Source organism: Falco naumanni, chromosome 1 (assembly GCF_017639655.2).
Source record: "Falco naumanni isolate bFalNau1 chromosome 1, bFalNau1.pat, whole genome shotgun sequence".
Taxonomy (NCBI): domain Eukaryota; kingdom Metazoa; phylum Chordata; class Aves; order Falconiformes; family Falconidae; genus Falco; species Falco naumanni.
This window is the reverse complement of record NC_054054.1, coordinates 65828658-65855633: the sequence shown is the minus strand read 5'-3', so window position 1 is coordinate 65855633 and position 26976 is coordinate 65828658. Positions and strand designations below refer to the sequence as shown.

General features: G+C 44.8%; 1 protein-coding gene across 10 annotated transcripts in view; it reads left to right on the top strand.

Annotated features, from left to right (window-relative positions):
• The window catches only part of EPHA5 (EPH receptor A5), a 210644-nt gene that overhangs the window by 372 nt on the left and 183296 nt on the right, over positions 1–26976 (top strand). For all 10 annotated transcript variants that reach the window (XM_040597106.1, XM_040597105.1, XM_040597096.1 and 7 more), the window contains exon 2: positions 17114–17178. In XM_040597106.1, the coding sequence (XP_040453040.1) occupies positions 17114–17178 (65 nt within the window). The remainder of the gene's footprint in view (positions 1–17113; positions 17179–26976) is intronic.

The window sequence follows — 26976 nt, the reverse complement described above, 5'->3', positions numbered from 1 at the left end:
GGGGAGGTGGGTTCCGCGCCGGAGGGAGCGGGTGACACTGGCCGGTGGGGCTGGGGGCGTCCTGCTGGAGAGCGGCGGAGGCAGCGCTGCCTCGGGGCGCGGGCAGGCTCGCACGGGTGGGATTGCACAGATGCCCTGGCACGGGCGCGTTTTGCGGTGTTTGGGGTTTTTTTTGGGGGGGTGGTGATGATGCTGCATAGGTACCTTTGCACTCGGACGTTTGGGTTGGCACGGCATGCTTCCCAGCCGTTTGCACCGGGAGAGGTGCGCGAGTGGGTTTGCGGGCTGTACCTGCCGGGCTGTGCGGGGGGCTTGCGGGATGCGCGCAGGCGGAGCGGGGCCGGGGCGGGCTGGAGCAGGCTCCCGGCGGGGAGCCCTGCAAGCGCTGACCGCAGTGCGCTTACTTCGTGGCTTAAAATACACACGTAAAAAGGAGGGGAAGCCGCGGAGGTGCCGCTATTTAACCCGCAACGCAGCGGAGCGCGGCCGCTGGGGACGGATTGTTGTGTAATATGTTTGATCGTGTGAGGCTAATAGCCAAAAACATGTGTCCAGGTTGCTTGTCTAGCAAAGTACTTCCAGGTTTTCAAACTGGACTGGTTTTTTTTTATTTGCTGTTTTTTGTTGTTTTGTTTTTGTTTGGTTTGTAGGGGTTTTTTGTGTGTGGGTTTTTTTTTTTTGGGTTTTTTGGTGTTTTTTTTTTTTTATATATATACGTGCTGTGGGCACTGCTTGGGGCTTTTTCGTGTTTGTGGATGCGCGGGCAGGCTGTGCTGTGAAAGCATGGGTGGAGAAGTTCGGCATCCGAAGGGAATGCCGGCGGCTCGTAGCAGGCTGGCTTCGTGATGCACCATAATTATTTGTGAAACTCCTTTAGAGGGAGGAGGTATTCAGGGGCTGGGGAAGAAAAACCGTACCAGAATTTCAAAGATGTGGCCTGAGGTGACCAGCTAGCTTTAATTTATTTTGCAGATTGAAAACAATGTGAGTAGCAGTTTTCTGTTCTTTTCTTTTTTTGTTGGTTAAAGTGCAGAGAAAGGGGAAAATGCAGTTCCTCTGTGTGTGAAGATATCGGATGTTTGGGGGATGATGGCAATGGCTTTGGCTTTGCCTTGGTTAGGTAACGGTGGGCCCGATCCTTCAGCTCCCACGCGATTTCGGGTGGTTTCACCCTTGGGAGCGGTGCTGGGGAGGTGGCATGGTGCCTTCGAGGGGCTGTCCCTGTGCTCCCCCGCCCCTGGGGAGCCACGCCGTCCTGGCGGTGCGGTGCGGGGCCGGGAAGCCGGCAGGTGCTCCCAGCCCCGTCCCGGGCATCCTTGCCAGATCTTGGAAAATCTGGTGCCGGCGGAGCCAACGGGACTGTTCGCCGAGGGCAGAGGTGTCTCCGTGTGAACGGGAGCTGCAGCGTAGGGCTGTCGCACGGTGGGAAGCGGTGCGGGAGGGGGTTAATGAAGGTGCCTTAGCGAAGGGGCTCAGCGGTGCCGTCACGGGGAGGTTGCAGAGTGATGATGAGCAGCGTGAGCGCTCGCCTCGCCGTCTCTCTGCCCCTGCTTCCCTGGCTGCTGCTGCTCTGTAATTTCTGTCTCTTCAGTAAATGCAAAGCTATAAAAGACTGCTGGTGGGAGGGGTCTGACCGTGGACCTGAACTTATTCAATAACCGCTGTCCTTTGCTGCTAGGAGATTTATTTGTAAACAAGCATTATTTGACAAGTGCTTCTCACAGCATGTCTCCTTTGCCAATTACTCCTGAGCAGCTCTGCTCCTGGGAACAGCTCACCCTGCGGTGTGTGAAGCCTAATGCATGAGAACCCTCAGATGCTGGAGCCTGCCTGCCTAGCCGTATGCTGCTGACACTTGTCACCGGGGTTGGTTTGAAAAGTTCAGTTTGGCTGCTTCTGGGCTCTGGTGAGAGAGATCCTCCCCTGGGGTTAGTTGTCATATTCAGCTGGTTAGGAACTTTTCTTCTGCTCAGAGGGAGGTAGCCATCTTAGACCTGAGAATAATATTTTCAGAAGTTGCTGGTGTTGGTTTTTCCGGGTTTTGTTCTTTATTATCTTTCATCTCACCACAATTAAACTACTAGCTGATACCCTGTGCTGTGTAGGTAGGTAACGTATGTAGTTGCATAGAGAATGACAAATTCGCTTAGTTATGATTTTTCTTTAACCCTGCATCATGTTTTTTTTGTTTCTGTAAATCTTTGTCATACACAGTGAGTTCGTAGGATAAGATATATGCAGTTAAGAACTCACAACGCCTGACTTTCTGTTTTACCCTCTAGTGGAGGGACATGTAGGGGGAAAATGCTTTAAAAATCTAGGTTAAGATTTGGAAGAAAAAAAAATAAATTCAGTGTTTGGTCTCCTTAGCATGGAAATAGGTTTTTGCAAGGGCAGCTGAGTTTCAGAAGCTCCTGCCATTTTTATGGGGAAGTATCAAGTGCCCAGTATGTATCATAAACCTGGTCACCTTCATAGATACCTCCAGTTATGTACTGAAGGATATACATCAGGAAAAGGGAATTAGGTTTTTTTTTCAGGTTTTCCTATAACAGGGAAATAAAAGAGATTTAGACTTCAATCACCTTTGCTCAGTTTATATATTAAAAGCAAAACGTGTAGTGAAGGATGAAGACTCAATGCTATTTTATGCATGTGCACATATTGGTTAGCCATTATTTTTAACTCTTTAGCAGAGTTCATTGATTAGAACCAGTGATTTCCTTCTTCCTTTTGACTACTTTTACAATTCAGAAATGAGTCATAAAGAAAATCTTCCAAAGAGTACAGCAAAGGTATTGCACAGTTTTGAAGTGCTAGTATTTCAGAAGTGCATTCTCTATGAGAACAGGGTGTGAGAGGCAGCCCTGCAGTATGTGACAAGGCTTCCTGCACCTCCTGTAGTTTAAAAATGCATGTGCTTTGAATCTTTGTAAGTACTGGGGTTTGGGAAGTGGCTTATGTAAATTATTTATGTAAACCACGGAATGAACGAAGGAATTGTTTAAAGATTCCCCCCTCCACCCTGAAGTTCATGATTTCGTGATGTATCGCCTGTGGGTTTGGGTTGGTTTGCAGATCTCATTTGGTCGTCACCCAGATGACCCTAAAAAGTGTTATGCAGGAAAATTATTAAAATAATGGAGTATATTACATCTGACTGCTTGTAACGGTAACTCCACAATGTACTTGCATAATTGTCATTAAATACAAAGTATATTTCACTTTAGGGCTTTTCAGCCGAAGTAAGTGCCGATTAGGCAGTGCTGTATCTATGAAGTATATTGTTAAACAAATCAAAAGAAATAGTTTGAAATAACAACATTGACTTAGACAAAGGAGAGGAACATGAAATGAGTCTTTGTAACACATTGTATTTGTTTTTAGACTAGAAGGGTATTATTCTTTAGTTACAAACTCCTGCGTTTGGTCCTCTTCATCTTAATTCTTCCGGGGTTTTTTGAAGCTCACTTTATCTTAATGTATCATTTTTAATTTGAATGAATGAATAAATGAGCACAATTAAAGGGGTGGGTCTAGTGCATGCAAAAATAAAGGAAGGTTGTAATTTGCAGATTATTCATGCCAGAGCCTGGAGCCTACCTGTTCTCAGTGTGTTGACTTGTGTGGTGTTTCATACTGACATATAATTTGTGTCATGGCACACTGGATAAATGCATATTTAGGTATAACATCACAACATTTATCTTTAATCAGTGAATTATGTCTTTTTAAGGGATTTTTTTGTGTTATTTAGTAGAAGCAGGTGTGAAAATAGTCTTAATTTTCATATAATTTTATTTCAGTTAGCCTAATGCTTTGGGTAAAAATACACACAATCAGAACATTTTGCTTATTAGGTTGCCCTTAATGGCTTGGCTTCATATATCATGCGTTCACACAGCTACTGCATTTTGTGTATTTCTGTAGGTATTATGTACTGCCAGCATTCCTTTACCTTGTGTATGCAGAACGAGTAAGTGTGAACGCATTTCGGTCTGCTCACAGTGCTTTGTAAGGAGGCTTTGAGGAGTTATCTGTTCTTTATTTCATGTATTGGAATGGTTCCCCGTGTGCTTTCCATGATAGCAGAGCATAACCTCAGTGCTGTGTGTTTATTTTACTCGCAGGAGTAATCCTATTAACTTTAGATTTACTGCAGTGGAATTACTGGTATGAGGAAGGACAGCTCACGTCTAATGGTCTTTTTGGGATCAGTCTGATGTGTGATGTATGGCTTTTCAGGAGGTTTAGAATGACTCAATTATGGCTTTAAAATGGAAACTACCATCCTTTTGACAGTAAAACAATATTTGAAATGCAGCACTTTTAAGTATATGACTAAAAGCATTGCTGCCTAATGACATGTTTAAAAAAAAAAAGGAAATAAACAATAGCAAAGATTGACTCCAAGATAGTACCTGCTTCCTTTCGAAGCTTATATTAAAAATTGTAATAAATAGTGGAAAACAGGCAAACTGTCTTAAATGGAACCACTGTCAGACCATCTGCTTATAGTATCTTAAATGTTGACACCATAATTTGATGTATAAAGCAGCTATTTGCACATCAATTTACAGATGGGTAAACTGGCAGGTACCATGGGAGAAAGGGAAGAGTTAGTGGGCTTGTCTGACAGCTTCTTCCCCTCCACCGTTAACTCTCCCACCACTGCCTCCCTTTCTAGCTCCAGTGTACGTTCCATCTCCACGTCTGCTGTTCTCCTTCTGTAAAATAAGAAAAGTCTTCCCCATGAAGAGATGTTTATTCTTTGTGCTAAAATGCAAAGTGTTTTGCAGCAGGCTCTGGGGGGAAAGGTGGGAGCAGGATTTCACAAAATCTGGCAGAAATTGCAAAGCCAGGACCGTTTATTATGTGTGGTGCCTTGCCCTGTGATCTCACTGGTTTTAGCTTTATTGTTCCAGGGAATTCTGTGCTGCTTCTGCAGGAATCCCTGTTTCTAGCAACATGCGGGGTGAGCGCAGAACCCTTGACCTGGGAAAGTACAGCTGAGATTGCTCAGCTGAGTGATGGTGTTCATGGTGGCTTTAGGGTCTTGAGCAGAAGTGGGGCTGTTGGATCTCCCCAGCCTTTCTAATTTGGAGCTACGTTTTCAGTGGTCCGCTTCTGTAAGTGTGCAGGTAATGTATATTCTTGAATAGAGATGAGCTTTAAACATTGCTTGGGGATGTCAGGGAAGTGACACGCAGCCCAAAATAAAAAGAAAACAGATTTTTTTGGCATTTTTTTTAACATTCTCACTTCCTCTTTAGGAAATCTAAATCTGTACATGGGTCAAAGGCAAAATGAGATGTAAAAAAAAAAATGCACACCAATCAGTTGCCTTGTAGAATCACTGAATTTCTTAGTTAATAAGTGCTCATTTCTGTGGAGGAAAGAGTATTCAGTGCAGCTTTTCAGTGGATACTCAGCCTAGTATCCATTAAAAACATTAAAAAAAAGTCTTGTGCTTATAGTAAAACATCTAAACACAGAATTGAAATACGTGTTGTAAATGCAGCTTTCTCACTGACCATAAGTGCTGGTGGGAGATGGGGCCTCATTTCAACCAGAATGGACTTGAGCTGGGTATTTTTCTTTACTCTGAGAATGTTGCAGAAATACTGTATTAATGATTGCATTGGAATGAACAATTTTTTTAATAACTTTTTACTACAATGATTTGCTTTGATATCTGTTGTAAAATTGCTGCATATTTTAAAAGCTAGTAGAATATCTTTTTTGCCTTTGAAAATATATTTTGTTCTTAAGATGTCCCTGGTTTTTGGCATAGGCTGAACTGAGATATGGATTGTTCTCTGTGTTCATGTCACGCCTGTCCCTCAGTCTGCTCTGTGACTGGTCGGACATTGAGGTGACAGGTTTTGCTGAGGTGAACAACTGCCCCAGTTGCTTTCACAGCCACACAGTTGCTTTCTATATTGGCAAACTCGAGCACTGGCTTTCAGTAGCTTAGGTCTGTCTAGGGATTTGTTACCCTTTTAGTTGTCTCTTTGACCTATTATATCTCTTACAGTCTCAGTTTTGGTATTTGCTGTGGCTTTGGTCAGTGCAGTATCTGAGCCTCTCTGAAGGCTTAAAGTGCTTATCCTTTTGGAGGCAGAAAGCAATTATCCCTGTCTTCTGCAAGGAAGCTAGTTGAGAGGGGATGGTCTGGAGGTGTAAGCACTGTGATTTGCGGCACTTCTGGGTGTGGGAGGTGATGTGTGGCTGTTTGCAGAGGTCCAGTGGCATGTTGCCTGCTGTGGACAAGGGTTCTGGGACCTGCTGGCTGCCCTGGGATGCACATACGAGCACAGCCTTCCTGTCTGATTTGCAAAGGGGACTGGAGATGCTTTGGGCCAGAATAATTGCCGTGGGAACATTCAGTGCATGCTGGGGCTGCCTCGCTGGGGGTGTTGGTGGTGGGAAACACCTTCCTTTTCTCTCCCTCTTCCCTTGTATTTGAGTTGTGCCGGAGGTACGTTAGGAGGACTTTGACCAGATAGAGCTGCTCAGGTGACTGCTAGCTGGAAAGATGAGAGATGCCTCCTGGAGAAGGAGACATAGCATGTACTATCACAGCAGATGGGGGAATACCTGCTTGAGCTGGTCTGGCACCCCTGAGGGAGAAGGTGACTCCTGTCCCTTGGCTTCCCCTCTGGTAAGCTCCCAAGCATCAGTGGGGGTTCAGCTGGTGTGCTCCAGAGCAAACTGTGCCGTGGGGGCGCGCAAGGAATGGAAGCAGTCCCCTGCTGAAGTTGAGAGCTTCTAGGTTTGGGTGGCTGTGTAGCAGGTATTGAGGCTGTAGGAGAGAGGGTAGGACCCTGGGCTTGCAGGCTTTCATGCTAGCTACTTCATTTCGGTGCACAAAGAAGTACTTGCAAGACAGGAGTGTCTTGCCAGGGTATTAAATCCAGGGTTCACTAACCTGCATCACTTAATGTTAGAAACGGGTCAGAACAACCAGTTTGAACTTTGTAACTCTTTGAGGGGATAGAGAAACACCTGGGAGGAACTTAATTATTCAGCATCAGTAATATGCATTTCACAATGTTTTTGGGTGGACTTGTATCACTCTGTAATTTTTTTTTGCATGTCCCAAACCAGTAAAACTGCATGGGGAAATTTTGTGCATAATTGCCTTTAAGTTAATTTGTCAAAAAAAACCCATTTTGGTTTATCCATCTTTGCTTTACTAATGTTCGCATGCAATTTCTTCCTAAACTGCATTGGCAATGTGCCGTTCCCACTAGCAACCTCTTCCCTCAACAGAAATAGAAGGGATAGACTGTCAACCCCTTCTGAAAAGCCAATGGACCATCTTAATGCTTAGATAGGATTTGGGAGGAGGGAAAAAAATATGCTTATGTCAATTCCTTCCCCCACACACACCCCTTGAGTGAGCTCAATGGTAGCAGAGCAGTCATTATTGTCAACAGGAAGGCTTTATTGGTGCTGGACAGTGAGGTCTTGTGAGTCCACTGGTAGCGGACAGCCTTGACAGCTCTGGGTGTGTCTGTGCCGAGTTTCTTTCCTTTTGTTGAGTTTAGTTATATGCATAACGGAATTTGATATCTGTGTCTTTTAGGACACCTTTTAGAAATGGAGGCCTTGTTGCTTTCAGTTGGTAATGCTCTGATTTAGGGAAGGTGGTGAGATTTCATCTCAGCACTGCCAGCAGGTGTTTTGATTGCATTGGGAAGCTGTTGGGATTTTAGGGCTTGACTTTAAGTGTGTGCTTAATAAGGTTCTTGCTTTAATTAGAGTCCTGAAGAAACTGTCTGCCTCCTTCAATGGCTTGAAGATGCCTTGGCAGTGGCTGGAGACCCACTGTCTGTGGGCTGTCAACAGGCAGCGCTGGTGGTTTGTTTCTCCACACAGGCTGGTTGTCAGATTGCCGGTTGCAGGTGCTACTTGTATCTTACCTTCAGTGGAAGCTTCTTTTTCTTTCCTAATGGCAGGGTGATACTTGCCCAGATAACCATCCCCCAAAGATACGTGCTGCAGCCAGCTTGGAGGTCTGCTATCGTGCTGGTACAGTGTTATTTCCTAATGGATCTTATGAGTGGGGCTGGAAGCATTTTATTGACTTTATTCACAGTGAATAAATCCTTTTCAATTAAATGGTGATTTTGATGGAAATGAGAGTGTTTGCCATTAAGAAAATAAAGCAAACCATACTGGAGTTCTTAAGTTTCCAGGCACTTTGGGGTCAAGCTAATAATCTCCTGACTACTTCACTTCTTTTATGTATGGTGGGAAGAACAAATGACTGCCTCTTGTCTTGAGTGCAAGTCATTGTAACAAAAAACCCCCTGTGGTTTCCTGTTTGTTTTAGTGGGTCCAGTTATCGAACTGAGCTTTGGGTCCCGCTCCCTGGTGCTACAGCTGGCACTGTGCCTGTGGGGGAGAAGGTGCAGCCGACGTGAAGAACTTTGTCAAAGAGTGATATCACGCCCCTCAAAGAGTGTGTTCAAACAAATTACCGATGTAATGCAGAAATTACTGGGTAAAATTCTCTGGCTGATGTTATGATTGCAGTTGTCCATCTGGCCTTGAAAACCTATGAATCTGTGATGCAGATCCTAGTGTTTTGGCTCTTGCTATAAAGGGAATCATGAGAAGACTTGGAGCAGAATGAAGCCAACATAATAAAATATAAATCTGCAGTTAATATTAGTTTGCGAGTTCATTAAGTAGTGTATATTTTCTTCCTCCAGTGGGCTATAAATAATAGGTACTGCTACAGCTTGCACTCTGCTGTAGCTTGTTTCTACTGATGGAAATATTTCAGAGGTTCTTGCTTGTGTGTGTTTTGTCCCAACTCTATGTAGCTAATTAATTCAAAACATCTGCTCCCTGATGACTTTGATTTCTTTAAAGAGTTTATCTTTTTCATTTGTTTTTGCTTTCTTGGATTATTTTTGACTGTCACTTGTTGGAGTGCCTTGGATTGATACTTCTTGAAGAAATACTTGGCACAACAAGGAAAACAGTTGGAAACTGAATGGCGACAATACTGCAATAAAACCAGTGAAGATACATGAAGCAGGAAAACTTTGACTCATGATGATGATTTCTCAGCAGTCACAGTGTCTTGGTGGTGCTGTGAACTCCAGGGTTGCGCGGGAAGGATTGGGGGGTATGCAGCGTAAAGAGAAACGAGCTCTGCTGTTTAGCAGCTATACCCCCTGCCTTAGGCAGGGGGGTGAGGAGAGCAGAGGTGTGAAGCCTGGTGGAAAGCCTGTGATACTGTTCAGGAGACCTCTTGATGAGGGTTTGGTGCAAAGTGCTACGGTTGCATCTTATTGTGTGCCTTGACCTCCATCCACCAGAGTGTTTCACTTCATGTTTAATTGACAGTGTGTGAGTATTCCCATGAGAGGCTTCTCACAAGTATTTTATGTGTAATTGCTCCCACAAGCTCTAAGTGTTGGGTCAGAGCTGGGGCTACGTTGGTGTAGCTCCGACCTTTCCATGGGTGGCTGCATCCTGCAGAGTGCTGTTCAGAGGGGGTCGGGAGCTGCCGGAGGAGCCTTCAGGGGGGATGTAGGAGCACTTGATTCACACCTTGTTTCATGTGAGAGTTCAGATTCAGGCTACCCAAAACAGTGTTCCGATTGCTGTTTGATTTGTAACAAATGTATTGGAGAAATTCTTGCTTCGGTTGTTTAAAACAAAACATTTTCATTCCAATGGTACTGTTTAAAAAAGTGCTACTTGAGAAATTGCGTGAGGTTTTGAAATACTTACGTGGGCTTTAAGGAAGATTTCTTTACCACTCTTTTGGGAATGAAACTGTAGTTAAAAGGTTTTCATCTGGTCAAAGAGGATGTTCTTTTCCTCCTGCTTTAGGTGTATTTCAGTGAAACAAAACAAAAATTCTTATGGCTCTACAGTTTCATGGCATAAACACCATCAGCTTTTGCTATCCTGACTGTTTTGCCTGCTCTACAGCGATTTGTCAGGGTCAATTTTGGTAGAGTATGCCCTGTAAGTCTTAGCTTGCAAATGGTGCAACTGAAGAGCAGGACTACTCCGGTGTATAAGAACTTAATTTTTTAAAGAATTTTATAAAAAATCAGCTCAAAGACCATGGCAACCCGGAAAAGTTCAGTCTTGTATGCCTGCAGTCTGCCCTGGTGTGAGCAATAAAGGTTTTTCTGGAAGATCCTTAGATTCTGAAATGGCAGCAGGATGTGTGGCAGGTAGGATCAGAAATAAATGTTCAGTGTTTTACCCTGTTAATGGGGGATTTTTGTGTTCTTGGCTTGTTTTTTTTCCCATTTGAAATTGGAGTGAAGAAAATGAAGCTGATCCTGCTCTAGAACAGAGCCAGAGAAGCCATCTCACTTCAGCAGTGTCACAAAAAAACCCGAAAAAAAAAGTACCTATGGATTGGTAGCTGCTTCTTCAGTCATGACAGACCTGTCCTGCTTTTGCCTGGGCAAGCTGATGCTGCGACATGACACTGGTTTAGGTGGCTGTGTCGGATGGGGTGCTCTGCTCTGTGGGCAGCGATGTTGCTTTAGGTCAGTGTTGAATGCCATCAGCCCTGGTATTTCTTGTGCTTCCTTCCAGCCACAATCCCTGTGTAGCCATGGTGAAGCTGCTGAATGCCAGCTGTGTGAATGTGACGGGGACATTTGAGTTAGAAGCAGTATCTGGTCTCCCTGTCAGAGATTGCTGAGTGAGAAAACATTGTTAATTCACCAACTAGAGTTCAGGGCAAAGGTTTAGATCACTTTGGTTTTATTCTAACTTGATTGCTCACCTGTAGTAACCAGCCTGTCTGAGAATAAGAGCGTATGCAAATTCCCTGGGCTGCTATTCTGTATTAAAAGGAGGGGGGGTCAGAAAAAAAGGCTGCGGTATGACTTTAGACTTAATCATCATTTATCCTACCCTGAAGGCATGGAAGTTAATGATGATATAGATCAGTGCGGTTTTGTGTTCCCCTTGACTGAGCATTAGAAATAATTAGGGCTTGTGGGATGGATGCACTGACGGTGGAGATGAGCAGAAAACATTTTTGAATGTATGCACCTCTTCCAAGTTTGCTGGCAAAGGTACAGGTGCTAAGTGCGTGCTTACGGGCTCTGAGGTTTCTTGCTTGTTCTTTGAGACATAGCTAGCTGGTGCTGAGGAGAAAGGAAGTGGGAATAAACGAGTTCTGTTACTTTGGGGGCTTTTAAGACTGCAGGCCAAGCAGAGATGCCAGTGGTTTTTGGAGAGAGTTCTTCAGTGGGGTAAGCTCTCCTGCATCCCCGTTACTGCTGAATGCAGCTCTGGGTTATGCCAGTGGAGTATCTACAGCACTGGGACTAGTCCAGGAGTCCTAAGCTAATGCAGGAGATGGCACTACACTTTTTGAAGTACGGAAGCCTTAAGCATGCAGTTGGAGGTTTTCTGGAATTATTTCCTTCAGTGACCTGAGTGTTTGGGTTAACTAGTTATTAGACAGCCAGGGCTGAGTGCATTCTGATGGTCGTCACAGGCTGGATGGAGAAGAACTGGTTGTGCTGGTCTGGAGAAGACCTCTGGTCTCTTTCTTGCTGTGGGTCAAACCAAAGGTAGTTTCAGGGGTTCTATTCAAGTGTAAAAAAACTTCATCTCTTCCTAGGTAGCCACACATTGAATTATGGAAGCATCTGTTTGGGATGGTGGCTGCCCTTCTATAAAGTCTCTGCTGAAATGGTTTCCTGAGTGTTGCAGGTAACTACTTGATCTGATGTTTGCTCACTGTTTCATCCCCAACCTGGCCAATCTGCAGTTCTTTGATGAAAGCCATTTTAGCAAAAATAATGTACTTGTCGCCAGGCTGGAAGATGATGGGAAGAGAGGTGCTGCTGAGCCTGTATGGACTTGTGTAGTGGGACTGCGTGCTGGTGGCCTCTCCAGCAGTGTGAGACAGGAGGGCTGTTGTGGTAGCTCTGTTACCCTGCGCTGGGGGGCTTTTGCGGCTGGGATGTTGGAGGAGCCACCCTCTTGCAGAGAGGATGCCAGGGCTCCGGATTGGTTCAAGGCTGAATTGGGGTGGCGCCCTGACAATGGCGCAAGTAAAAGACAGATGCACTGAAAATGTCTGGGTAGGATGGTGGTGGGGAAGATGCAGATACCTTGTGTCTAGATGGATCTAGACAAGTGCTAACTTGCGTTTATACCAGAATTCTGGGGATTCTCAAAGCAAAACATTTCTGTCCTTGCAGGCAATTTAGAATAACTACTGGCTAAATGTATTTTTCAGACCAGATTGATGTAGTGCAGTACTTAAGAAGATATACTGTGAAAGCAGTCGTGGGCAGAAGCTGGTGGGGCAGCCCGAGAGTCTGCTGTGCCTTAGCAGCCACTCACAGCTGTCTGAACTGGTGCTGGGAGCCCCTCTCATCTCCAGAGCAGCCCAGGCACAGGGGGAGCTTCAAGTCACTTGTTGCTTTTTGTCTTCCTGGCATATGAATTTTGGGTTTCTGTGTGGTGCCTGTCAAAAGGTGTATCCCATCCTCTCCTATTTATTTTCCTCTGTGCATAATTCCACTAAAGTAAGGGAGGAATAGAGTCTTCTCTAACTGGAGATTTAGTATTCAGCTCTGCCGGCTGACTCACCGGTAGGAAAATTCCCACTGACTTGAGTTAGAGTTGAATGAGTTGTATTATCTTTTCATATGCAGAAAATGATTTTGAAATTGAAGTTAATAACAGCAATTTAAACATTGTCATTGATAGAAAGATAATACAATATTTAGTTGTAGTGTGTTCTTTTTATGATCTGATGTTCAAATAAAAGCACTTTTTCTCCTTTTTTCCTTAATTAGCATGTCATGAAGAAGTTTGCGGCATCAAACACACCATCTAATTACATTCATTAGTAGCATCTCCAGGACAAATTTTAATTAAGTTGTACAGTGTAGATCAATACTTGTTTTGCATCCATTGCAACTTAGACCAGGAATATACTGTTCTGCACAGTTTAATTAGTGATTGTAATAGAAGGAATTTGAGTAAACCTGCCATTTTGGCAACTGCACTTCGGTGTCTTGCTTTTATAACTCTCTCTTCCTTTTATAGTATGGGACGTGTTATTTATGTGTGTCCTATTTTGATGAATGTTTTAAGGTCTCTCTTTTTATCCCATTAAAAAGAAAATGTAGTGCAGTTCAGGGGCATTTGGGTACTAGTGCTTGACTTCAGCTGCAGCAGGAGAAATTAATGAGCATCTTACCTGAATACTTCAGGAGTGGAAAGGCTGGCCATCACTGGGTGACATATCTACTGGTAGATGATAGCAATACTTTTATTTCGCATAGACTGTGGGGTGGGAAGCCACCTAATTGTATGTTTACTTACTGTGAATATAGTTCAGTGTAGTTTGAGTATTGCTTCCACCAAATGTCCTGTAGTTTGGTAGCGTTGCCAGCTCCCAACCGTTTTCTGTTTTGGCAGGAGAAAGCAATCCAGACATGAAAACCCTGAGATACCAAATGTTTTTGCTCAACATCACAAAAATGCACTTGACCATGCAGAACACTTATATGCCTTATGATAATATCCTGCCTTAATACTTGCAGACATTGTGTAAATGACTGGATAGACAGTTTTTATATTTTTTTAGGTGTTTGATGCCAGAGCTGAGAATTGATATATATATATATACTTTTTTTTTTTCCCTACCTCAGTGTTGTATTTTTGTGTACAAGGAACTACAGCAGTCAGTACAGTACGGTGATTAAGACCAAGCCTACTCAGAGAACTTTGTTTTTGCAAACTAAATCTATTGTTTAATTTATTTTTTTAAAACTCTTAAAGATTTTAAAGGAGCATGCCTTTTAGCATAGTGTACTTCTGGGTTTTCTTACTATGCCTCTGTAAATAATGTGATCCTGTTACCTGAGGTACTCGGTTGGCAGCATTTTTAATTTTATCTGCAGTGCCCTGCAGCAGAGTGTCCTGGGCTGGTGGAAGGACGGATGGATGGAAGGAAGGAAGGAAGGGTGTCCTGGGCTGGTGAAGGACGGACGGAAGGAAGGAAGGAAGGAAGGGTGTCCTGGGCTGGTGGAAGGACGGACGGATGGAAGGAAGGGAGTAAGGAAGGGTGTCCTGGGCTGGTGGAAGGACGGACGGACGGAAGGAAGGAAGGGTGTCCTGGGCCGGTGGAAGGACGGACGGAAGGAAGGAAGGAAGGGTATCCTGGGCTGGTGAAGGACGGACGGACGGAAGGGAGGAAGGAAGGGTGTCCTGGGCTGGTGGAAGGACAGATGGATGGACGGAAGGAAGGAAGGAAGGAAGGGTGTCCTGGGCCACTGGAAGGACGCATGGAAGGAAGGGAGTAAGGAAGGGTGTCCTGGGCTGGTGGAAGGACGGATGGACAGACGGAAGGAAGGAAGGGTGTCCTGGGCTGGTGGAAGGACGGATGGACGGACGGAAGGAAGGAAGGGTGTCCTGGGCTGGTGGAAGGACGGATGGACGGACGGAAGGAAGGAAGGGTGTCCTGGGCTGGTGGAAGGACGGACGGACGGAAGGAAGGAAGGGTGTCCTGGGCTGGTGGAAGGACGGACGGATGGAAGGAAGGAAGGGTGTCCTGGGCCGGTGGAAGGACGGACGGAAGGAAGGAAGGGTGTCCTGGGCCGGTGGAAGGACGGACGGAAGGAAGGAAGGGAGGAAGGGTGTCCTGGGCCGGTGGAAGGACGGACGGAAGGAAGGAAGGGAGGAAGGGTGTCCTGGGCCGGTGGAAGGACGGACGGAAGGGAGGAAGGGAGGAAGGAAGGGTGTCCTGGGCTGCTGGACGGACGGACGGACGGGTGTCCTGGGCCGCTGGACGGACGGACGGAAGGGAGGACGGACGGGTGTCCTGGGCCGCTGGAAGGACGGACGGACGGAAGGGAGGACGGACGGGTGTCCTGGGCCGCTGGAAGGACGGACGGACGGAAGAGAGGACGGACGGGTGTCCTGGGCCGCTGGCAGGACGGACGGACGGAAGGGAGGACGGACGGGTGTCCTGGGCCGCTGGAAGGACGGACGGATGGAAGGGAGGACGGACGGGTGTCCTGGGCCGCTGGAAGGACAGACGGATGGGAGGATGGATGGAAGGGAGGAAGGACGGGTGTCCTGGGCTGCTGGAAGGACGGACGGAAGGGAGGGAGGGAGGAAGGGAGCGTGTCCTGGGCCGGTGGAAGGACGGACAGAAGGAAGGGAGGAAGGACGGACGGAAGGGAGGGAGGGAGGAGGGACGGGTGTCCTGGGCCGCTGGAAGGATGGACGGAAGGGAGGGAGGGAGGAGGGACGGGTGTCCTGGGCCGCTGGAAGGATGGACGGATGGAAGGGAGGAGGGACGGGTGTCCTGGGCCGCTGGAAGGGAGGACGGATGGACGGAAGGGAGGAAGGACGCGTGTCCTGGGCTGCTGGAAGGACGGACGGAAGGGAGGACGGACGTGTGTCCTGGGCCGCTGGAAGGACGGACGGACGGAAGGGAGGACGGACGTGTGTCCTGGGCCGGTGGAAGGGCGGACGGAGGGAAGGGAGGACGGACGGGTGTCCTGGGCCGGTGGAAGGGCGGACGGACGGAAGGGAGGACGGACGGATGGAAGGGAGGACGGACGTGTGTCCTGGGCCGCTGGAAGGACGGAGGTACGGACGGAAGGGAGGACGGGTGTCCTGGGCCGCTGGAAGGACGGAAGGAAGGGAGGAAGGAAGCGTGTCCTGGGCCGCTGGAAGGACGGACGGAAGGAAGAGAGGAAGGAAGGGTGTCCTGGGCTGGTAGGTGTTTGCACTGGTATATTTGGCTGTGCAGGGGTAGCTCATCGGCCTGATATGAGTACTAGGGGTGAAATTATGATACTTGCATCATTTGTGCTTTTATGTGCAATCTGTTGTGTTTCTCCTTTGTAGCAACCTTTGAGTACCTACATGTTTGCATTTCTAAAGTAGCAAGCGCAAAGCCTCCTTCGTCCATTTCAAGCTTGTTATTGGGCTAAATCATCATGGGCTGGAAAGTATTGTAAGTCCAATTGTGGAAACTTCCAGTGGGATTTTTAAAGACCGCATAGAGTGGAGATCAGGAGTTGAAGACCCAGGGAATTTTATACTTCTGCCCTTCCTGAAAAGGAAGCAAAATTGAGGTATTATTATGCAGACAAGTATACTGTAAGGTGTGCTGTAATCTGAAGAGAAGGAAGCTTGTATTTAAAGTAGAAGAAAGTTCCTCCTAGGCTGAGATTTTGGATGACAGTTGTTGATTCAGAGACAGCTTTTAACTTGGAGATTTAAAGCCCTGGGTACGGGAGGTGAGGGCTCAGCACCAGAAGCTGCTGTAATTTTTCTTAGCTGATTTAAGTGTGTGTAGAATTAATTACTTCACACTTTTTACTCAGTATTTCAGGCAACGTGAAGGGGAAAAATATTATAAGCTTGGGAATAGTTTTTAGCTATTTAATGTAAATTGTTGATTGCTTATGTGAATTAACAAAGCTATTCTGAATTTTTCTGTGTGGGGATGAAAGGATCCCTTTGATATCTTGTAATGAAGTGTCAAAGACTTGGGGAAAAAATGTGGGAGAGGGGAAAAAAGATTTGTGATAACCGTGATAGTGTAATACTTGTAAAATACTTTAAAAATTGAATTAATGATAATTGGGAAACTCTGCATTTTGTTTCTTATTTCATTTTTGTCTTGAAGGCCTGATTATGCTAAAAACATGCCACCTTAGAAGAAATGTGTGTCAACACACAGATATTTGTGAGTGTATGTGTGTAATCTATATACTGTAGGTCTTACATGTACACATAGACACACAGCGTGCATTATGTATTTTTTCCTCCCGAAAGACCAGATCCTAAGAACGTGAAGGATCTGGCTCTTACAGAAGTTTAGTGCTTTTGCAGCTTGGTTTTAATGGCAGATCTCAAAGGAATAAAGTAACGCGTGCGTACAGTTGTTTTCAGCATATGTCGTCATTGTTAGAGGAGTTATTGCGTTGTTATTCTGCTTTTACAAAAATCCCAACTTCCTTGGTTAATGAAAACCAACCTGTTTACTATAGCCACCCAAACCTTGACGTATTTACTGAAATTTGTAATGCATCCACCCTCCTTTAACAGTTTTTTCTCTCATTTTCAGTGAATTTACTGGACTCGCGCACGGTGATGGGGGATCTAGGATGGATAGCCTACCCAAAAAACGGGGTAAGTCTCTGTTGTTGTTTGCTTTCTCTCTCATAAATTATACTAATCGTTTCTATTTGGAAGGTAGACTACTGGGTTTAAAAACTCCCTGGAGTGATTTGTCGGCAATGGAGGGGAAAAAAATAAATAAAACAACAAGCTGTGACTGGAAAAATGGAGCAGTGTGGCTAGGGGATTAATTTATTTATGCAGTAGAGCCAGCCACAAGTATTTAAAAAAATAAGTGTCAGCCTCCTTACTCTTCCCCTCACCAAGAAAATCCAGGACATTACTTAAATATTTTTAAAATTATAAATTCCTGTATTTTTCTTCTTGAACCTTTGGAGTGAATGTACAACACAATTCTCTGTGAGTTTTCTTCTGAAACACAGTGCCTGGGACATTGCTGTTAGCTTTAAATGAACAGAGCTGTTAAGAAATACTTCCCAGGCTAACAATAAAATTTTGGGAGCTAATAACACTGGAACAGGAGCTGAGTTTTAAGCACTTTGATGAGCCTCTGTCCCTTACCATTACCTATACTGAGAACTGAAAGAACCTGGCCTCCTAATTTCATAGCTGAAATAAGTGCTGGAGTTTAGATGCATTAACAACTGTCAGTGTGTCTGCTTGGCCTGACTGCATCATGCAAGTGGTTATTGCTGTGGCTTTTGGTCTTTGTGTGGGGCATCCTCCATGCTGAACTGTAACAGAGCTTTGGTACAGTCTCAAAAGGTTGACTTCTGTGTGGCGCCAAGTATTCCTGTCAGTTCCCGTGAGGCAAGAAAGCATCCAAGACAGAAATGCTGCACAACTGAGCCCTCCAACAGAGCAGCTTTCAGGAATGTGTTATTCCAGCATTTTAGTCACTGGCTGAAATGGGCTACAGAATTATCTTGGACTCCAGTTGGATTGTAAAAAAAAATATTTTTTTTTTCCCTTTTTGAACACGCCTTGTTATTTTTCCTATGGTATGAAGTAGAGTTACTGCATATCCCAATGTCCTTACAGGAATATCAGTAGAAAAATTAGTAGGACTGAGGAGTTCAGAAGACTTCTGAGTCTGTATGTGTTGGTGAGTAAATGAAAAGCTAAATATCCTATGCATAAGCCTCAGTTGTGTCTTTTCATTATTTAGAGAGACCTTTCTATATTTACAAGCTTAGTTTCCAGGCAGCACCTGGAAGTGCATTCATGAATGCCAAATTAGCAGTTACTAAATCAACAGGGAGATTTTTTTTCCCTAAATTGACTTCTGCAAATAAAAAGTGAATCGGGCAGTTGGCTTTTGAATTTCTGGAAATGTCTTCTTAATCTTTGTTTTCATGGGACATCATAAAGGTTCAGGTTAGTCCAATTGTCTCTTTTTCGGCCTAATATATTTACAGTATTTTACAAGTAGTGAGAAAAGTCTTTCCAGACTTACTTCTCTGCCTTATCTGCTCTGGGATCAGCTATGCTGCAGTTACACTCTGTTTGCTTAAGTTTTTTGAAAGATCTACCCTGTATAAATATTTTAAGCAACTCTCACTTCAGGGTTTGAGTTTGGAAAAGGAGGGAGCTTTAATTGAGGTCAGAAGTATGCAAGCTGATGTTTTTTCAGGTATTCTCATACAAATTTGATACCTCGGGATGTCCTCTTAGGGAAGATTTTGGAAGGTCCTTGTATCTGTCTGTGCAGTTCCCCATCAAGGAAAGGAGCAGAAATGTCCTAATGTGTCATAGTTTGCAACGCTACAGCGTGTAGATACCGACCACGTGCTGAATTGAGTTTTCTGATGCATTATTGTTGCTATTAACAGTATCCTGTAGACTCTAGTGACTTTTCAAGTACTTGGTAGCAGTTTCAATGCTGATATAGTTCCAACTGAATATGTGTTAGTTTTTGAAGCAGCCTTCAGCTCTTCCAGTATTGCTGCTTCTCCACTTGATTTTTATTATGAATCTTAAGGAAACCTTCTCTTTTTTTGTAGAACCACATCTGCTAGAAGTAGGAGATTGCACAGAGGGCACACCTGTTGTTAAAGAAAGCAAGTGTTTAGTCTTTGTAGTTGTGTGGGAATGCTTGGGAGAAGTTACCTATGCATCACGAAGGCTCAAGCTGGTAGGTTTTGAAAAAAATTTCCACATTTATTAAAAAAAAACAAAACAAAAACAACAAAACCCAAGCCAAACACAAACACAAAAAAAATCCCACCAAAACAATGGAGGTAAGAGGTCCAGTCAAGCCAAATGAACTTGCTTTTGGCAGATCCTTTGTAGGTGTCATAGTCTAAATTTTTATTATAGCTGTGTGCCATGGTAATTCTTGTGTATTAAAACTTTAAGATATTCCATGTTCCAGGGAGGTCCAGCTGCCTGCCTGCGGCTCACCTCATTTTTGCTGAACACAACAGGAAAGTGTGATCTAACTAGGGAAATGAAACCAGCGATAGGTGGGAAGGAGGCTGGACCCTCCAGTCTGGAGACAGATTAGGCTTAGAGGTAGGCCTGTTTCAAGTCTGTAATTCCAAATAAAGCACTGCAGATACTTTGGTCCCCACAAGGTCGGACCTTGGTCCACTGCTGAACAGCGTGCACCAGCTCTTCTTGTGAGTAATGGGGTGTAGGGGAAGAGAGAGACACCTTAGCCAAGGGTTGCCTCTACAGAGCTTTGTCTAGCTAGGTGTGCTTACTTGGTACAGGGCTTGGTCACGTCCAGTATCCTTGCAGCCTGGCTGGCCTTCGTTTCCCCATTCACAAAGAAGGTAAGAAAAATCCCTCTCTTCCTTCATATGGAATATTGAGGGACCAGTGGGAATGACGTGACTGAAATGTTGTGGCCAAGCAGGGGTTGAAAGAATGTGTCGTAGTGTGAAGAACCGGTTGTTGTCCAGGAGAAGGTGCTTTCTTCTTTCTGCTGCTTTGCTATGAAGGATTAATGAATTGCGGTAGCGTGGCTTCCTGGCTGCCCCGGGAGGCCTTCCCCGGCTGTGTGGGTTCAGCAGCTTGCAGCAGTTGTGCAGGCAGCTCTTAAACCTGCAGTTGTATCTGTCAGAGCATGAGCAGAGTCCTCGTGAGGTGCGCAAGACCATGGAGCTCAGAAAGGGGACTCTCTCGCTACCCGTGGAGCATGGTCAGTGTGGAGATGTTGTCCCTTTCACCGCTCAAGTCAGGAACTGATCCTGTTACTACATGCCAAAGGGATAACTTGGACTTTGTTTTGCAGCTTATGTAAACTTACTTTAATCTGAAGGAGGTTACTGGAATTACCAGAGGCTGTAAGAGAAAAGCCTGGTCCCCCTTACGTAGTAGGAAGCCCTCCAAGCACATCAACTAAAGCAGTCAGGTTTTGTGTTGCGCTTTTTTAAAAAAAAAAAAAAATAAAATAAAATTAAAGCCTATGCTTGTACAGCAGGTCTGTAAAGTCTTTTACCTCCAGACTGATTCCTGGGGTGCTGCTTAAGGCTACCCAAACTGGGCACATCAGAGGTTTACACATGCATTATATATGGCTGTGACACCAAGTAGGTCTGACCTACAGAAATGGATTGCACTGGCCTGTGATAAACATACATTTTTGTCATATGGAAGCTGACAGAAGTAGGTCCAATGGTAGGTGCTGTGAGAGAAATAGCTGGGTCAGGCTAGGCGGTGTTTGTATTTTCTCCTCTTCTCCCTTGATTTGACTTGTTCAGTTTTATTTGGTCTGGCCAAGTCAAAATACAGCCACTTTGAACAATATCCAGGTAATAGCAAAAGTTGCTGATTAAAAGAAATGTTTTCTTTTAGCTGGTTTGATTTATTCAGTGATTATGTCTGATTTTTGGTTTAGTGGCTGTAATAGTGCTGATTTACTTGTCTCAGACCCTCCCTTCTTTCAGGGTTTATTTAAAAAATTATTTCTTTACAGCTTAGAAGTACTCTTCTCCATCCAAATCAGAGTGCTGCACACCTGCTTTGCTTTTGTCTAATGGGTCCTCTCCTGTCTCCACCACCTCCCGTTGATTTCCCTGACCTTCCTGTAACACAGAACAGGAAAGCCTCTGTGATCCTTGGGGTTTTGGCTCTGTGCTGTGGCTCATTGCACAGCTCCATGTGATTTTTTTTTTTTATTATTTATTATTTAGGCTCAGACAGGAAAATAAACATGTACCAAGGAACCTGGTCCTGTGGAGATGTTCGTAATTCTTTATTTGTTGCAGAAAATGAGAGAGCTAGATGACTTCTTGCATGTGAATGACAAGAGGGAAAGCAATTGCCCATGCTTTTGCTCGGTAGTAAGGCCAGATACTGAAAGTTGGGTGGTAAATTCAGCCAGATTGATTCTGCAAGTTGCTTCTCATCTATGTAGGACACTGGTGGATTTGACTGTTAATTTTTTTTTTATAGTAGCATTTCTGGCGCATTCTTTTGAGCACAGGTACCCTAGGGTGCCTCTTTGAAGTTAAAAATAACAGTGGTTTAGATTACTCAGCATGGCTTGTGAATAGATTCATGTTGCTCTCTGTCGATCTTGGTTCAGATAAAGATTTTATACAGGAATCCTGGATTGAAGGCAGTGTTTGCCCTCGGGGATAGAAATAAAATAAAGGGGGAGGGGGAGGGGGTAGTGAAAGGAGAAGGAGGATTCTTGGCACCGTTGAGCTGTGTCATGTAGCTATGATTATAATTGGCATTTTCAGGGCAGTACTTTTGGCAGCCTGTAGGGGTTTTTTTTTTTCCTGCAAATACTGCTACTCAGCTGTGACCAGTGTAGAAGAGGAGTTGGGGGGGATATGATATGGTGGTTTAACCCCAGCTGGCAGCTAAGCACCACACAGCTGCTTGCTCACTCCCCCTCAGTGGGATGGGGAACAGAATCAGAACGGTAAAAGTGAGAAAACTCGTGGGTTGAGATAAAGGCAGTTTAACAGGAAAGGCAAAAGCTGCATGTGCAAGGAAAGCAAACCAAGGAATTAATTCACTGCTTCCCATCGGCAGGCAGGTGTTTGGCCATCTCCAAAAGCAGGACTCCATCACATGTAACGGATACTTGGGGAGACAAATGCTGTAATTGCGAATGTCACTGCCTTCCTTCTTTCCCAGCTTTTTATTGCTGAGAATGACACCATATGATATGGAATATCCCTTCAGTTAGTTGGGATCAGCTGTCCCAGCTCTGCCCCCTGCCAACTTCTTGTGCCCCGCCCCCCCCCCCCCCCCCCCCCAGCCTGCTCACTGGCAGGGTGGTGGGAGAGGGAGAAAAAGCCTTGGCTCTGTGCAAGCGCTGCTCAGCAGTAGCGAAAACATCACTGTATTAACACTGATTTCAGCACAAATCCAAAACATAGCTCCATACTAGCTACTCTAAAGCCAATTAACTCTATACCAGCCAAAATCAGCATGTTCTCCACCCCTTATTCCATACCATTTACATCATACTCAGGTCCTGCGCTATGCAATAAATCCTCATTATCCACCGGTCCCCTTCTGTCTTTTGATATAATACACAGATACTGTTCCCTTAGTTTATGGACCACCCTTGTAAAATGTCCACAGAAATGGTTTAGTCCATGACTTTGGGCTCAGTCTGTTGTGGTGGTCACTCAGGGCAGGAGAGGTGGTGTTATGTGGTATGATTGGGCACCAGAGGCAGCTCAGGTTGGGTCAGTGCTGCACTTCCACAGCTTCTTGTAAAGCTTGTTCTCCATTGGTTCAGGTGGTGCCTGCTACAGTAATTCCTATAATGTGGAACTCAAATCATGGGTTACGAAAATCTAAAAGTCTTTCCATTACTATCTCCACCCCTGGTCCCTTTGGACCAGACCACAGGGTTTAAGGTTGCAGTGAACTCCTTCCCTTGCCCCTGCTCCGGCCTGGATTTATCCCCAGATTGCAGTCCCTTAGGGTTGTACCTGCTCCAAGTGATGCCTTGTCTCTGAGCCATGGTTTTTTTCAGGGGTGCACCTGCTGTGGCATAGACTTATCCACACCTACAGTCACTTTGAAGTGCACCTGCTCTAGTGTGGCATTATCCATGGGTCACAATGCCTTCAGAGATACACCTGCTCCAGTGTGGACTTACCCACAGTTATAGCCCCTATAGGAGTGAGCCTGTTTGAACGCTACCTTACTTGTAGCTGCAGTCCCTCCAGAGTTGTACCTGCTCTGTCATGGGCTTATCCATGGCTACATGCTTTGAGGTGCTCCAGCATAACCTCAGGCACAGCCACTGATCCTTCAAGGTGTACCTTCTGCAGTGTGGGTTTGTCCTCAGTTCCTTCAGAGGTATACCTGCTGTGGCACAGACCATGGCCACAGACACTTCTAGATACATCTGCTTTGGTGTGGATTTGTCTGTGGCCATAAATGCTTTGGGGCGTCCTGCTCCCACATGGACTGATCCACAGGTCACAGTCCCTTCAGCTCGAGCTCACACTGGAGCTCCAGCCTGTCCAGTCCGGCAGCACAGGAACAGCAGCGATGCCCTGGCCACCTGCCAGCCCAGGCACATGGCCATCGCTGTTATCAGAGTGTTCCCGGGCACAGCGCAGTAAGATAAGCAGTACAGCAAGCAGCGAGAGCAAAAAGCGGCCACTAACGAGCACTGGACTCTAATGCACAGCAAGGCAAGCAAGCCCCGTGGCCAGCACAGAAACCTGCCCTTTAGTAGCTAAACAGCAATAACAGCTAGAAATTCCAACTAGCACATTCCAATGAAACCTGTTGTTATCTTGAGCCCTCTGAGCCCTGTGTTGGGTGCCAAAAAGGACTGTCGTGGTTTAACCTCGGCCAGGAGCTAAGCCCTGTGCAGCTGCTTGCCTACCTCCCCTTTGTGGGGTGGGGGAGAGAATCAGAAGGATAAAAGTGAGAAAACCCATGGGTTGACATAAAGGCAGTTTAATAGGAAAGGCAAAAGCTGTGCACACAAGAAAAACAAACCAAGGAATTCATTCACTGCTTCCTGTTGGCAGGCAGGTGTTCAGGCATCTCCGGGAAAGCAGGGCTCCATCACACATAATGGTTACTTGGGGAGGCAAATACTGTAACTCTGAATGTCCCTGCCTTCTTTCCGAGCATTTTATTGCTGAGCATGACATCATATGATACGGAATATCCCTTTGGTCAGTTGTCCCAGTTGTGTCCCCTGCCAAATTCTTGTGTACCGCCAGCCTACTTGCTGGCAGGGTGGTGTGAGGGGGAGAAAAGCGCTGCTCAGCAGTAATGAAAACATCTCTGTATTATTACAAATCCAAAACATAGCTCCATGCAAGCTACTATGAAGAAAATTATCCCAGCCAAAATCTGCACGTATGCTAACGCGGCAAGAATGCAATTGATACTGCAGCAGGGAGCATAACGGAAATAAGAAATACCTGAGTAGGTGAAGAATGTATTAATGACACCCTAATCCCCTGCAATTTGGCTGATTTGTTTATATGTACATGTACTAGGATTCCTTAAGGTAAAATGCAGTATCTGTGTATATGTAACCTTCTGTCCTGTGTGACCTTACCCCTGGTTCTTTGTGTGCTTACATGGTCTTCTTTGCTCATAGCCCATGGGGCCACAATGGTGTGTTGTAGTGCGCCAGGGTGATTCATGTATGCTTGTATAGGATAATTATAACAAAAGAGCTTGAGATTTGGGTCTGAAAAGACATCAAAGGTTAAAAACACAGTTGTGCAGGACCCTTGTGGGAACTGAAGTAAACTGTGTTTTAAAGTAGTCCTGAGTTCATATTTCAAAGTCTGAAAGCCCTGGGGTGAGACTGAAGTTGCTGGAGTTGATGCAAGTAGAGGCACTGCCATGAGAGCTGAATTCGGCCAGCTGACTACTGTTCAAATTGGTGGATTTCCCTGGTGAGTTGGTGGCCTTGCCAGTGCTTGGAGAGCTGCATTTGTTCACAGAGCTTGAATATATCAATCAAAATCTAAACATATCAGCTCTGCAATGGAGATGTGTCTTGTACGGAAAGGCAAATGGAGCTGGGTGTAGCACGGAGTGCTGGACTGGTCCACAACCACCTTGAGGGATGCAGAGAAGAAAGGAATAACATCTTGTCCAGGTTTGCAATGTGTAGAACGAGAAAAACGGGATTTCTTTCAGATAGGCTGATTCAGGTTAAATTTGATGGAAGGTACTTTCTGCTGGTGTATCCTTGGGGCAGGTGTGGGGTTTCTTTCACAGGAGGTCTCTGACAGCAGGTCAGACCCTCATCTCTGTTAGTCTGGACAAGGAGAGCTCATATCCTCTGAAGGAACAAACAAGGTCATCTGTTGTGAACTTTTCTATCCCTGGAAGTTCTGCTGTCTGAAAACTTGTCCTGAGTCCGTCTAGGGTGGATCTGTTTATGTTTCTCTCTGAGCTCTCTGGTTTTTATCTTACCCTGCTTAAAAACCACATTGCTGTTGCTCATCTGACACCCTGTATTTAAGATCCACTCCTCTGATACCTGCAGTGTGTTAGCTATGGCACGTAGGTGCTTCTAAACCGGAGTGCCTCATGCTAGACAACAGTTCTCATCGAATAGCCTCACCATTTTATTCATGTCCTTTCTCATATCTTCTTTTCTATCTGAAGTTGAATCTTCTCACTGCATTTGAGAACGCTCTTAAACTTGTTGTTCTGGACTGTCAGCTAGCTGCCCTGTGGTTTTTATGCTGTTGACATGAATCAAACCTTTATTTGGGAGCAGCATCTGGCGAGGCATAAGTCTTATTAAAGATCTAAAATGCCTGGAGTACTCAAAGGTACTGTAAAATAAATTAATACTAGTAAGATTAAGAATAAAGCAAATCTTTATCTCAGCTAGAACTTTATTACTGGAATAATAGGTTACTACCCTGGTCTTGAAAATCCACCACAGGAAAAAACAAAGGCTGATCCTTCAGTATATCGTTTTGTAAATACAGTTGTCAGCATTGAGTTCCTCCGCACAGGCTCATTGGGCAAACAATAATCTCCTTTCATGTGAAAAAGTCTTTTTTTTTGTCTTTTTTTTTTTTCTCTCTAGTGTCTAGGAATTACATTGGGGGATAAAAGAGCTTTGAAGAGCTTTATCTTCTAAAACCGTTGTTTTCTCTGTTACTTTTGTGCCAATTTCAGAAATACTGGTATCCAACAGTTAGTAACCCTACAATTAAAATGTATAAATGTAGTGCTGTCGTGGAGAATCTGAAACTTTGCAGAATAAAATATTACCAGTACAGAATGCATACACAACAGCCCAGGGTTTATAAAACACGCATTAGGATTTTATAGCTTATGTTGATGAATTTTTGTAGTATATTACTTACTACTTCGTATGCTAAATATATGTATCAGTGGGTTACTTATCACTTAATTGCATAATCCTTTTATAAGAGTTAAAATGCATTGGTCTTGCTCTTGCCTCATTTGACAGCATATATTTTTGTTCAGGTTAATGGCTTTTTGGGGAACTAAATTCAAGAATGCAGTCCTGTTTGGTTTTCTTTTCACGTTACTTATTCAGGAAAGCCAGCTCAAAAAAACATGAAATAAAATGAATGCTGGTTTCAGAAAGGGAAACACATTGTAGGTTTGTGTAGAACATTTTAAATGCAAAATTGCTGAAAATAGTGTTAAGATGGAAGCTGCTGTTTTGTCTTCGTGACCAGTGGTTGCCTTATGTGTTGCACAGTGAATGAAAACAAAAATTAGAGGGCTTTTTTGAAGATACATCACCTAGCTTATAACCAATAAGGAGAGCATTCTGTTTGACTGGTGTTTTACTGCAAAGTCCTGATATGTGGCTATTCAAGAAACAGTTCAGCAGGTGAACATCTGAAACTGTTAGAACAAACTTGCATCCATTTTTCAAGTTATTAATCAGAA